At 36.5% G+C, this 14,325-nt stretch overlaps 1 protein-coding gene across 1 annotated transcript; it reads left to right on the top strand.

Annotated features, from left to right (window-relative positions):
- Window positions 1-279: 279 nt before the first annotated feature.
- On the top strand, window positions 280-14,316 carry LOC145772326 (uncharacterized). Its single transcript, XM_082584201.1, has 10 exons — window positions 280-420; window positions 1,920-1,993; window positions 3,992-4,115; window positions 5,321-5,476; window positions 5,587-5,783; window positions 6,732-6,878; window positions 8,160-8,342; window positions 9,593-9,761; window positions 10,430-10,528; window positions 13,330-14,316. Exons 1-10 carry the CDS (start codon window positions 384-386, stop codon window positions 13,455-13,457), a joined length of 1,314 nt encoding a protein of 437 aa, XP_082440327.1. The 5' UTR covers window positions 280-383; the 3' UTR covers window positions 13,458-14,316.
- The last annotated feature ends 9 nt before the right edge of the window (window positions 14,317-14,325 follow it).

Genomic DNA, 14,325 nt, shown 5'->3' with positions numbered 1-14,325 from the left:
ACTTGCGTTTTTTTGTTTCGAAGAGATCTGTTTATGCGACAGTATATTCCTGTCAGTTAGATGAAATGCGACTTGGCATATTTCTTAAATATATGAACATTGAGTTAATTCTCCAGCTATAGTTTGCTTCACTTTTCTGAACAGAATTTACGAAGAGTTAGTTGAGTGTTGAGAGCCCTTTGCACAACGCTCAGAAGAGATCATAATAGCCTACGTAACAGTTTGGAACTTTAAGGCACTAACTTATAAAATAATTTCAGCTCAAATGTGCATTTTACAGGATATATTTGCTATATGCAAATCTAGTGGTAGGTTATACAAAAAGTTCTTAGACAAATTGACAACTTGAACTGATTGCGATTGACACTGTCGTGGCGGTAAAAATGCTGAAGTTCTTGGTGCTGCTATTGTTCTTTCAAGGTAAGCGAGGCAGATGGTCTGCATTCATTCGTTGCTGTCGTATTCAAACCATTTCACGTTTATAAATTTTGACCAGTTTTTGACTTTTTTTGACAAGTCAAAAAATAATCGCCTTACTTATGAATTGATTAAGAGAGTGTTGTCTATGATGGCGTATAGCAGATAACATTACTATTAAATACTCGACTTTTATTTTTAAATTAAGAATACCCCATGCCCACAGAGCCATAGAGCTCATAGATTCATCCGAGTTGCTATTGTGGGCGGCAAGATCCTGCATTGGACTTTGCACTTGTGTAACACTTTATAAAGTTACAAAAGAACGGCCTTGTAGTTATTACGAAAGAAAAGTAAGCTACATCTTTTTCCATCACCAGACTTAAAATTTTTAACATTAAACTTGTTCCCCCATTGTGAGATAGTCAGTTTATGCTAGAATAGAATTCTAGAATTCCTTTCTGCTACAAATGGATCTATCAAATGTTGCTGTCAAGTATTTTGGTGAAATCGTTGGTGATGACAATTTAATAAAATAAAGTAGATAATTGGGTTGTTTGTGAAAAAGTCAAGGTGAAATCTTTGAAATACATTCTAAAACGTTTGTAACAGTGGGAGATTAGCTGCATATAACCAAGGAAAAAGAAATTTAAAACTGCAAATTTTGGGGATTCTATTTCTCATGAAACAAGTTGCAGTAACTTTAACTCAGGAGCGCTGTAGTTGACCTACTGCTTTTCAAACCTTTCGGAAAACTTACAAACCAAAGGCAAACTAAATTGTGCAATTTATAAAACCACTGCGCATTTTCTTTTTGCGTTTGCTGCAGTCGCAGATCAATTTTCTTGAGATGTTCTTTGTTAATTTGATCTCGAGAGATTCCAATAATGATGATTTTGAATTCTTCTTTGTGCTGTCAGAATCCTTCAAACGCAAGCACAAAATCGTTAATTTTAATTTCTTCATTCACAGCAAACCTGATTCTAAATCAGATTCGACAATCGACTGATCTTAGGTTAACCTTTAGCTTTAAGGTATCGATTCACAGAAGTTTCAACCTCCAATTGCCCGAACAATATTTTATTTGCCAGATCCTATCGAATATTTGTGATTTTGCTGACATTGCAGATCTTCAATATCTTGCATGAATAGATGTAGTTGGCCTAATGTAGCATTTATACTGTACTGGTAGCTTAAAAACATGCACAAAACAAACAAGTTGCCTCTTAGTAAAATCCGTCCTGTTTTCACTTATTCAACATCTGCAGACTAATGTAGAATTAATAAAATAAAGATTGGTATTGCAAGATATGGCGAATATAGTCCCAATATTCGGCCTATAGCTGCATAAGATATGTATTTTTACTGTTTTATTTTTGAGTACTTTTCAGTCTGAACTCCAATGCTTGAAGTTTAGACGAATTTTGTATTAGGCCTACTACTGTATAATGTGCATGAAATAAATAGAACAGCAATCCCAACACTAACATATTTATTGACAGCATGCTGTGGCGTTGAAGTCGAAATTAGTCCGACAAATTTAACCAGAATTGTTGCATCAAGCGCAGAATTTGAGGTGAGAATCAATTGAATATCTTCAAGAATTTCATTTTGAATGTTTTCACAGACATTAGCGTACCCCATACTTCTATAGATCTTAAGCCCAGGTTAGATTTATGAAAGTGCGTCTGTATCAGAGGTAGGCATACGCTATTTTTAAAATAGCGCGCTATTATGGCTACAATATGCCAAAACAGCGGTGCCCCCTCTCCTTGCTACCAGTCGATGAAAAGTAGGCTAATATGTGCCATCGCTATTTAGTTCAAGAGTTGCACGCGCTTCTGCTACTTTTTTCTTGAGCTGACCCTAAAAAGCTCTATTCAAGTACCTTGTGAAGTCAAACTGACTCTGAAAACGAATGAAATAAACATTATTGACTTTATATCTGGTTTGCATCACACGAGAAACAAGATTTCCAAAAGTTTGAAACTAGTAGCTAATTTGACCACACCAGTGGTTCAATCAAAATCTCTAAAAACAATTCATTTTTTTCTAATTTAAATTGGAAAGTAGCGATTAGCGTAAGTACGATTGAAGCAAATGTAGCATAACGCTTATCCGTTACCTTTACATTGGAAAAAAGTAGTTTCGCTACTGCAACCGCTACTCTTACAAAGATGTAACGTCGCTATCACCACCAAAAAAGTAGTAACGTTACAAAAGTAGCATGTTACTGTCCGCCCCTGGACTCCATGTAAACAGTTGTGTAACCTCCAGTAGCCATTGAACTTAATAGTTAAGGTTTAGGATTATGTAAGCTATCAAAAAAATGGTCCAAAAGCTGTATTTGGAGACTGTAGACTTGTATAGCAGCCTATGAAGTTTGTCATTGAAAATTAGATTTGTAGCATTTCCATATGATAAACCGGAGTGTTGTTTCAAGCATCTCTTTCTCTTGCAAAAATCTCTTATTTCAACCTGATTTCCTGATATTTTATCCATTTCCTCAGAAACTTCCTTTTCCATAAAATTTGAAACCAGATTTTCTCGAATAACAAAATTTCCTTACAAGCCATGAATTATACATTTAGCAGTTACATGTCATGCAAACAAGAATTAACAATCGGCAGTGCGTGTAAACATGACCGTAGCTTTTATTTAACTACAGAAGGCTACTTTATCAATCACGCAAGATTGAGAGACTAAATGTATGCTGTTAAAGATATGTTACATCCAAAACTGTATCACTGTGCAAAAAGTTGCTCACAACTTCACCATTACTCAATGCAATGTAGACCTACAACTAAAAATTGTTGGCATTTCTTTGAAATAACTCCAGGAACCCCTTTCATCATACATTGGCAGTAGCACTGACAGGAGGTCTTATAGAAAGTGCTTTTGGACCCAGGCGCGGGATGGTTTTAGGGACCCATGAAAGTTTCAAGGGGGCTGGGAACGAAGAAACCACTTCGTGTTCTTTGAATATAGTATGCCTTTTCTTAAAAGTATCTTGGTTTGAGGCCCGAGGAGTTTGAGGCCCAGTACAGGTCCCTAATTATCGTCTCAACGGCCCTGTCCATTAGTGTTATTTTTTGTGTCTTATATTTATGGTGCAAGCCACAAGGTAATGGGTGGTTTTCGTTTAGTTGTTAATGTCATTGATATTGATATAAAACTGTTGATGTTATGCAAATTTGTAGTTTTTTTTGTCAAAGTTTGACGTAGTCAAAAGCCAAAAGACAAAGAGATAAGGGATGATAGACAAAAGTGGAGCCAGAACCCATTGTTCCTGCTCAGCGAACTGAAAATATCCAGCAACGCTTTATTGTTGCCTTAATTTTTTGCTGTTGCACAGTGATAATTTATATATATATTTTTTTTTTTACGCCAATTGTGACAACATGATGTAGTACAACAGACAACTGAAAGCAGCAAAGAGACATGTAGTCATCAAGTTAGTTGTTCCGAATTATTTTGGCATGTCACTTTGTTGTAGTCGTCATGCGACCTTATTTACTTCATTTTTATTATATGTGTAAAAATACAACACACTTCATCCTTTTTATATTTCCAGGCCACAATAACAAATCTTAGCAATGAAACCATTTCTTTCATTTGGTATGTGGATGGTCGGAGCGTTGCAGACGTGAATTATTCAAATGGAAACATACTGAACATTACAAAAATGACCGGATACAGTAAGTATCTACTGATAAAGTTGTTATTAATGAAGACTAGCCTATAAGTTTGTGTGATAATGAAAAATTACGTAACGAGGAAGAAGCCCAATAAGATTTTGTTGCACCCACTGCAGTAGACCATTTTGTATTAAATGTGAAAAAACAACAGTGCAATAAGTGCAATCAAGATTGGCATGCAGTCGCTGTTCCCCATTCAGATTGGTTTGTCTTTGTTTTTCATTATACTCTTATCCTTGTGTATTTCTCATGAAGAATGAATTATGAGTCATAAAGAAGAGGAAAACTGTTGTAACATGCGATGAAGATTGTGGAAGGAGTATTGGAAAAAAGGTTAAGATCTTCATTAAATCTGGACGAGTTGCAGCACGGCTTTACGGTTGAGGAAGGAAAAACAGATGTCATTTGCATTCTGAGAAGTGGCAGGAGGAGAAATATCGAAACGAGAAAAAAACTTGTAAATGTGTTTAATGGACATGGAAAAAGGTTTTGATAGAGTCACCAGAAGAGTGATGAAATAGTCAATAAGAAAAAAACAAACAAAAAAAAAACAAACGAAGTACCAAAGACACTCGTACAAGCATTGGTGAGCCTTTCATGGTAACGCAAGAACAAGCGCTTGAGTGTGATTTGAGCTCTCAGACGAGTTTTTGATAAAGGTCAGAATACATTATGGTTCTTCTTTCCTCTTCTAGTTTTGTCATCTTGATTGGTGTCATCATCGTAAGTGCGAGAACAGGATCGTTGACGAAGATCAAATAAGCCAATGATTTACTTTTGTTAAGTGACGCAATGCAAAATCCGGGGTTAAAGATTGAGAAGTTGTAGCAGTCGCGCCGAAGTCTCCTTCTAGAAATTTTTTGCTTCACTAACAATCTTAGTGTATACAGTGTACACATTTGACGCCATAGACTTGTTTATCGGATTTAAGGTTTGCCAAGCATCATACTTCTGTACTGTATCTAGAATGTTCTTGAGAATTCTTTTAGTTGGTAAATGGCCGAGTGTTTTTTAATATCACGAGGCTACGATTGTTAGTAAGAAACATATGTAAGTTGCTCTTACGTTTAGATTTAATTGATCATTGAGTTGCAAGTTATTGTTATGTAAGAATTATTGTGCTTCCTTTACCTACCATCCGTTGGTACTCCAGGGTTGAACATGATAACAGTCATCAATGATTATGCGTTTTGTTTTTCTTTCAGGTATTTTATCAAATACTTCTGATAGCGAAAATTTGACGATAAAGCTCACCATCGACAACGTTGTTTTCATGCAAAACCCAACAGAAATTAGAATTGTGAAGAAAGGGGCGTTTGATGCAGAAATCACAACTGCAAATGCAACGTTGAACACAAGAGGTAGGCTGATAGATATTTTGAAACAAATGTTTGGTAAAATTTTAAAATGACTTTGTACAACAAAAACTACTTGTTAATTGCGTATGAAAAATCGCATATTTTTTTTTCAGAAGAGTGTAGTCTTTTACCGGACGGTATTCTCTCTCCATCTTGTTCTGACCTTCTATGCAATGCTACGAGTGAACCTCAACTTAGCAGAGGTGTTGGGACTCCAGATTCTCCGGTTTTGTACTCTTGTTTCAACGTCACAATATGTGAAGAAAACGCTCGATGGAGTCAACCTTCACTCAACTGCAATCAGACACCAGTGAGTTTGGATTTTCTTTGTCTTCGTCGTGTGAGCCTCTGGGGCCGAGGGTCTATCCTTTTACTACCCCAGATTCACGATATTTGTGAAACTATATTATCTGTCTTATCAATATTTGTTGACTTAATTTGTAAAAAAAAAACGTCTAAATGATATGAACATGAAAAATATTTGGTTACAATAAAATAAAGTTTTGTTTTTTTTCTCCAAAACAGTCTTGGAATAGTTTGCCCAGTTAGCACCTTTGCGCCAGAGGTACAAACTCAATCGATTCATATTTGTACTCTTTATTTTCATCAATTTTAACTTGACTGCACATAAAATTGAACTATTCCGGATCACTGTTGGAAGCTGATGGGAATAAATCTCAATCAGTTGCAGGCCCGGATTTAGGGGGGGGGGGGGGGCAGAGGGGGCAGTTGCCCCGGGCCCCCCGACTTTTGAAGGGCCCCCCTATGTGGAAAAAAATGTGATTTTGTGTTATTTTATTCCTTTTGATCTTTAAAGTTTCTGCAAAATACTGTGCAGTACTGGACTGATGCTACTGTAGACGTAGAGATGGTTTTTACGCGCCGTAGGTGCGAAAAATTTTTTTGCACGGGGGCCCCCCGATCTAAAAGTGTCCCGGGCCCCCATCAGATAAATCCGGCCCTGATCAGTTGTTATGATCAGTAATTCGAGCGCAGTTGATTTGATTTCAAATGCAAGTTTGAGTTTTGCAAAAAAGATTCAAGTTTTTTGAACACGAAGACCCAACTGGTATGTGACAAACGTCATATAAAACAGTAGCCTAAAACAGTTGGAAACGCATTTAGGTTAACCTCCTGTTTCTAGTTATAGCCTCCTTGCAATCGTACTCGCTAAAGGAAAATCGTTTTACTTTCAGGTTTAACTTGTTCAGATGGTTGTAGCCAAAATTTGGCCTAATGTTTGTTTTCAATTTCACAGATTGGATGTGACGTAGTTGGAAAGTGGGGTCTAGATTGTACCAACGACTGTAGCGAAGGTTGCAGTAACCCTGAAGTGTGTAATTTTACAGACGGTGGCTGTTCATGTGGTTCTACTTCAGGGTACACTGGCTATAGTTGCAACGAGGTAATTGACTTGAGAAAATTAAATTAGGCCTAGTTTCAATTATTTTTCAAAACTTTAAATAAGGTTAAATTTGTAACAACGTAAAGTGAGTATAGTTCATAACATAGTAGGCTAGCGAGTAGCGATGCGTGGGTTTGTCGATTCCGTGACAAGGCAACCATAGTCTAATGCCATATTTAGGCATTAGGCATATTTTTGATTGGTTTGAGAGTTGTTTTTTTTTTTTTTTGACTTTGTTCCCGTCGAACAAGAGAAAAATTTACGAAGACGTAAACGAAGGTTTTTTTTTTGTTCAAAAAACACAATTAAATCGTTTTTTGTTTTTATTAGTGCAACTTTTAACAAATCTTGATGGTTGGTAAAAATTATGGCAAAATCGAAATGTTTGTGTTTCAAAATAATTGCACCAAGCTTTCCTAACAAAATATTTAAACACGAACGGCCTACGAATGACGACTATTCGTGTTCGTTCGAAGAGCATAGTTTCACTGAGTATTTTTCATTTTTATGTTAATAGCATTACGTTGTTCCATAGTAAACCTCAAGGCTCTACTTTAAGCTGCAAAACAAACACTGGAGCAGGTGTCAGGGTATGGGATGGAATGGAAGACGTTTTTTTCCATCTTTCATCCTGAGATTTCTTCCATTCCATCTCCATTCCATCTTAGAAATCTTTCATTCCATTTCAGAAATCTCTTCCATCTTCCGTTCCATCTTCCATTTTCACATTTTGTGATCTCCGTGTTAAATAATGCCACAAATAAACCTAAAAACTATAGGCCAAATTTAAGCTAAATATTTAACAGCAGTATTTGCCTAAGGATCACGTAATACGTACCGTTTGAATTATTGTTTGAACGTACCGTTAGAATTATTTCAGCAAGCAACGTAATATTTTGCATGTCTTGATAAAGCGTTACAAAGTTAATGATGGAATTGGGATGGAATGATGGAAGATTGTTTTCCATCCCATCATCAAGATCTTCCATTCCTTTCCATCCTTGACATTTTCCATCTTCCATCCCAAAATCTGTCTTCCATTCCATCTTCCATTCCATTCCATCCCATTCCCTGGCAGGTGTACCAAACAGTTAGTTTGGCCTGTAACAGGGCACATCACATACATATAATCAGTAACCTAAGTTTAAGCTTTAGGTTACTTGAAACTCAATCTAACAATCTTGCGCAGCAAAGTTGGAAGTTTTGATTCCGACTTCTCATTAGCCTTCGAATGATAACCCATTCCTTGAGTACATTACTAAAGATTTGATGTATTACTAGTTGGATGACACTCCATGCGCAGCGGAAGGTTTTTGGGGCAAGAGCTGTGATTTGCAATGCGGTGAAGGTTGTCCGTTCTCAACATGTCACAGAATTTCTGGCCTGTGCACAAATGAAGCTCAAGAGATCATTAGTAAAAGTGCAATGTGCAACAGAGGCTTTATAGGACTCGGATGTAATGATGTAAGTTTTGATAAGCTTTTGCTGATTTGCGACTGTTTAACAGAGTTTTCTTTGGGGGGTAAGGAGCAGTGCATAGTGTAACACTACAACTACTGGATTGATGACCATTATACTGTATAAAATATTGGATGAAATGTTGGATTTACCAAAAAGAATTTATTTGCGCTTTAAAAGGATCCAAAATCTGTAGAAATGTAACAAAAAGATAGTTACTTTCCAATGATTTCTTTATAATGCAGAGCCTATCCATTTATTGTTCTTGCAAAGTCTCATTGACCTATTCTGCGGTAGAAGACTTGGAGTAACCTACTGAGCCTGCAATAACCAGGGCCGGATTTAGCTGATGGGGGCCGGGGCACTTTTAGATCGGGGGCCCCTGTTCAAAAAAAATGCCCCCCCCTAAATCCGGGCCTGGCAATAACAACTCATTTCTAAAAGTAACAGCCTAAATTCCGAGCTGTAACTGCAGCAAAAAAGCGACCGACCGTATGCTTCATTGCCGCCAACAGGGTAACTTAGGAAATGACGAATATTTGAACTTTAGCGCGCACAGGAGATTGATGTATGTAAATTCCGAGCTGTAACTGCAGAAAAAAAGCGACCGACAGTATGCTTCATTGCCGCCAACAGGGCAACTAGGAAATGGCGAATATTTGAACTTTAGCGCGCACACGAGACTGATGTAGGCTATGTAACAAAGTTAAATAAACGCCGCTGGAGCCTATACAATCAAAAACGATGTTGTTAAACACATCACTATTAAACAAAGTAGGCTGATCTAATCCAACTTCATAGCTTTAGAAGTTTGGATTAAAACTACTGTAGCATGAGAAAAAATTAAGTTATGAAAATTGAAAAGGCAGTAGGAACAGCTCATGGTCGAGAACAATGGCGCATTGTATCCTACCCTCAATACGAGGAAGGAACATAATGATGATGATGATGAGCATGAGAAAATGGCTTGTAATGCTGCTTTTTCACATTTAAAAAAATTGTTAAGATCACTTGTAGCCTATATACAATATAGGCCACGATCCGCTTTTGCATTTCAGTCGTTAGGCTACTTCTGTCAGCTATAGCCAAATCTTTATGTTGCTTTACTTATCAGCCAAGTAAGTAACAAAGTACAATAAGCATTATTTTGCACCCCTGATCTTGCACAAGGGTCTTTATGAAAAAAACTCTCAATGGTGAGTGCTGTAGTTCTGTTAAAGTTTATCAGTTGTTGACCACTGTTGTTTTATCTCTAGACTGGATGTGAAACTGGTGTATGGGGTCCTAACTGCACAATGGTTTGCGGCAATGGCTGCCCTTCTATTGAAGAAAATCAAATAGGAAGTTGCAACATAAAAAATGGATCCTGTGGTGATGATGGAAAAAATTGCTCAGAAGGATATAGCGGACCTAAATGTGATTCAGGTAGCCTATAATGTAAGCCACACATGGGAAAATGCAGCTTTTGTGAAATATTCAGACTGAATATCTTGCCTACTTTTATTTCAGTTTTGGTACCCATTCGGTACTCAGGCGTTGGGATATCGCAGCAGGTAAGGCGCTCGCTTTCCAATTATGCAATCCTGGTTCGACTCCCGGCTTATGCTGGTTGTTGAAAAACACTGCTTACTTCTACCCAGAGTGTAATAAATTAGGTGGGCGTAGCTGCTGAAGGAAAGGCGGCCGAGAGAAAGGAACTGGCCACCCTACTCTCATTAGTGCCGAAGGCTTAGTATAATGAGAAACTTATCTTCTCATTCCCCTATGCTTGGAATCAAGTATAGGACTCACCTTTACCCGGTTTTAAATACCCGGTTTTAGTATAATTACCCGGTTTTAGTATAAAACCACACCCCCACGCTCCGTGACTTCATACCCAACGCCGATCCCCGTCCACCGGGGATGTCCCTCGCAAGGCTTGCGTGGGTCAGGCTTAACCGCTTGCGAACTGGCGTCGGCCGCTTTCGTTCGGAGATGTACAAGTGGGACCTGGCTCCTTCATCAGAATGCGAGTGTTGTGCCACTGAACAGACCGCAAACCATGTCATTCACCACTTCCTAACCCTATATAATTTTTATGTTTTGACTTCCAGCAATATGCGATCCCCAAGACTGTAACGGTGGAGAATGTGTAGCACCAGGCTTGTGCCAACGGTGTCCCTTGCATTTTGCATCCGGCGAGACCTGCAGAAGTAAGTTTTTAACATAACAAGTAGTCTAAAACGTTTTTTAACGTTTATTAAATGATTTGTCTTAACATTTTCCTTGTGCAAGATAAAGAAGAGTCGTTTGTAACACACAGCTACTCTAAAGTTATTTTTGGTTAGTTTTGGGTCTTCAAACATTTAACTGAAATGGTTTCAAATTTGCATGATATTGTTCATTAACTTTTAGTTTGACTATAATCTTTGAAGCAGAAGTTGATAAACTCATTGGTGTCACAAATACAGAAAAATGTCTTTTTTCTATTATTCACAAATGCTAATTCAATATTTCTTTTACAGTTTTTTGCAGTTAGGCTACAGTACAAAAATACAATAGACTTCGTTTGAGTTTAAAGAAATTACAGGGGTTATGATCCACTATCGATAAAATTTTGATTTTGTATAGCACATATAGCTGTAGCCTTAGATCATCGAAGTATATAGCCTAGATGTACATGCAAGAAAAACATATAAAATTGAAAGATCACACATCAAGAACCCAAGTTCAGTTAAACCAAAAAGATTAACTTTGCTGCTTTCGTGATAACCGCTCAGGCCTAAGCAATATGCATGAACTTTGCTAGAAGAACAAAAAATCTTCGAAGTATAAAATATTAACAGCAACGAAACTGTAATTTCAACTGCTTTCAATTTTTTTTACTTTAAATTGCTAATTCACAAAAACGACATCATCATTGTGTGTTATCACAATATTGCAACTCCTTGTTTAGCAGTGATGTACGCGCATACAAAAAAAATTTGCCGCCGTCAGCGTAAACACAAACGTTCGAAAAACCATACGCCGTATGCGTCAACGTAACTTGTAAAAAAAGTTGGCGGCATCAGCGTCAGCGCATACACTAGCGTAAACTCATTTTGTTTGCTAGGTGCCAAACATTCACACGGTATAAACCACTTGAATCAAACAAGTTTTATTTTGAATTTCCACGAAGAAACACAAGCATCTGAAAGTGTTTATCTGACATTTTGCTGCGTTTTGGTTTCAATATGTCTTTGCTCATTGAAAACATTCTTTCAACTGCAGCGCTGGAAGGTATTGGCGTGTTGTAGCAAAAAAAAAGACATTAAAAAGTATGCGCTGACGCTATACGCTAAAGAACCGCGAAAACTTTACGGCGTAGCCTCAAGCGACAACTATCCAAAAAAATGTGGCCGTAAGCTTTAGCGTAAACAAAAATTCTACGCCGCAAGTCTACGGCGTAGAATTTGCGGCGTATACGTACATCTCTGTTGTTTAGTGAGTGAGAAACTAAAACAATATTCAACTAAATTCAACTAATTAAAATACGGAAATCCTAATTCCTCAAGTGGTATAAATTTAGTCTTCATTAAAGATTGAAAGTAACTTTTTGACATGGCCAGCAAAATTATTGGGTAGCCCATCATATTATTTTGAGTGAGCGCAAATATCGATTTCAGCATTTTATTTGTCTGGTCCTATCGGGGCGTGTCAACGGAATTAGTGAGCAAGTAGCAACAACTCTTTTAAACAGAAAGCAAAGAATATACTGAAGTACAAAGTCGAAAGCCAAGATTTATTTTGGAGTCAACCTAGCAAACAACCAAACTTGAAAAAAACGACAAGAAAAAACGTTGTAAAACCGTTTTTTTCTTGACTTTAACGTATTCCTGACGCTTTTTAGACCATCGTTGAGGTGTTAGCGGTTGTGGCTTTTATACAACATCTATGAATCGCTTCAGCAAAACCTTTAAAAATTGTTGTATCGCAGATTTTTAAATGTTTTTTTGAGCCATGCTTAACGTTGGTTTTTGGTTTATTAATGGTTTCGCTTTCAGCGATATGCTTATAAACGCTACTGGAGTTGGTTAGAAAACGTTGCTTTATTTTGACACTGGATAACATTTTTCCAACACTTTTTTTAAATTTGGTGATATGGTTTTTAAAGTTTTTTTTGCAAAGTGTTCAAAAACCGTTGTTGTTGTAATTTTAAAACATAACAGTTCAGACAACGTTTAAATACTTTTTTAAAATAATGCTTTAATTTATCAACACCACTGCTAAAAGAAACAACAACCACAGTCTATAATACGGTAATTTTTAAAATACTTAGCTGAAACACCTTTTGCTATAAATGAGGTTACCATAATGTCCATTTTCTGAGGACATCTTCTTTTTTAATGAAAAATATTCTGAGGACATTCAAAAATACCCGAAGTTCCCCTTTTTGCATTTTAAGCAATTAGTGTAATTAAAGTAAAGTGAGCAGCACTCATGCAGATGCAGGCTGAAAAATTATCTACCGATTAGAACTTCAATTCAGTCCATTTCAGTTGTTTTTTTTATTTTTGACTATCATAACGAATATACAACAATCAATCAACATAGTAAAGGTCTAAACGCGAACGTTAAAACGTGCTTGAGAGCGAAATAAGTTATCAAGTTAACAAATTCGACAAAGTTACAATTACAAAGCTTGAAGATGTTAAAATCAATGTAGTATTGCATTATTGTAATATTGCTCCATTATCAATTGTCTGCTCAGGATTACGTATTCCAAACCAAAATATTTGGTTTCAGGTTTCTTATACGCTGCTATAATCCATCATCATAGTTAAACTTCTTGATTTTATCATCTTATCTTACCACTCACTCCTTAGTTAAAAATGTTGTATAAACGATGGCCTACCTAGCCTACACGTTGATCATGTGTAGGGTATAGGTAAAAATTACTATATCTGTAGGCTACTGTTTTTATTTAATTTTATCTTTTCTCCGTAGGAAAATTTATAATCTTTTTCTTTTTCAGACATTCGGTTGGATGGCTTCTTGAAAGGCTCTCTTTCCACTTTTGCTATTTTAACTGCTGTCATAATCTTTTTCAGTTTCACTTCAAAGTGGTATATTAGACGAAAAATCAAAGTAAAAAATCACTAGAAATTCGTGTGAACTGCGTTCGTAATAATGCAAGCCTTTTTGCTTCAGTTTCGCTTTTTAGTCTGGATTGGATTTATTTTGAAAGGAACTGGCTATATTGTTAGCACAGAATCTACATTGAAGCGCATGGTTTGTCACAAGGCTTACGGATGCGCAGTTGAATTGCGCAAAATACGGCGCGACTTTGGCTGTCATAAAGGCCACTGCTTATTTGAAATCGTTTGATTTTTATGTTAGTGTTTAAATTTCCGTAAACTATTTGTAGCTGTTTTACACGTCATGCTTCTGTTGTTTTGTCCTGATTGTTGTGTTACGAAATATATCTCACAAATTTTGCAACATTACACTTTTAGCAAGCATAATAATCATAAATTTTTCTTGATTTTACATTGTTTGTAAAGCATGGGTGAACCTGTTGTAGAGGTAGAAAACCCACCGTACTGGAATAAGTCACTCTGTAGCAACTCAAAACTTTTGAAAGAAAATTGATTATGTAAAAGTTTTCGTCCGAAAAATCAAACAACTAAGTCGTGGGTTTGAGAAACTTCTCCCAGAAAACATCAAATTTTTTTTACCTTTTTTTGGTAGCTTTTGATTTCTATTTTGAGGTCTACTTTTTGTTTCAGTTCAAAACATGCTTTGTAGGCTATTTGACGTTTTGACCAAATTCATTAAATTAAAACTGAATTTTTGTAGAAGTTTGAGTTGCAAAGTTTGGTTTGTTATTAAAGTTTTCAAAAAGATCTTTTTCACGATCACAGTGGAATTTGTATATAGCCTATGCCCTATATGATTTAGGCAACTGATAAAAAATTGCTAAATGTTATAATTTTTCAGTAAATTGTGAAAATCAGTTCAATGTCGCCAG

Source organism: Aplidium turbinatum, chromosome 6, assembly GCF_918807975.1.
Source record: "Aplidium turbinatum chromosome 6, kaAplTurb1.1, whole genome shotgun sequence".
In the NCBI taxonomy this organism is placed as follows: Eukaryota; Metazoa; Chordata; class Ascidiacea; order Aplousobranchia; family Polyclinidae; genus Aplidium; species Aplidium turbinatum.
Note: the sequence above shows the minus strand (reverse complement) of the source record. Positions and strands in the feature narration are given on the sequence as shown.

Excerpts from the sequence above, each read along its gene's own strand:
- LOC145772326 (XM_082584201.1), top strand. The coding sequence starts at position 384 with ATGCTGAAGTTCTTGGTGCTGCTATTGTTCTTTCAAG. Across the intron at positions 5,477-5,586 it reads TGCAACGTTGAACACAAGAG|AAGAGTGTAGTCTTTTACCG; the intron begins GTAGGCTGATAG and ends TTTTTTTTTCAG. Across the intron at positions 10,529-13,329 it reads ATCCGGCGAGACCTGCAGAA|ACATTCGGTTGGATGGCTTC; the intron begins GTAAGTTTTTAA and ends TTTCTTTTTCAG.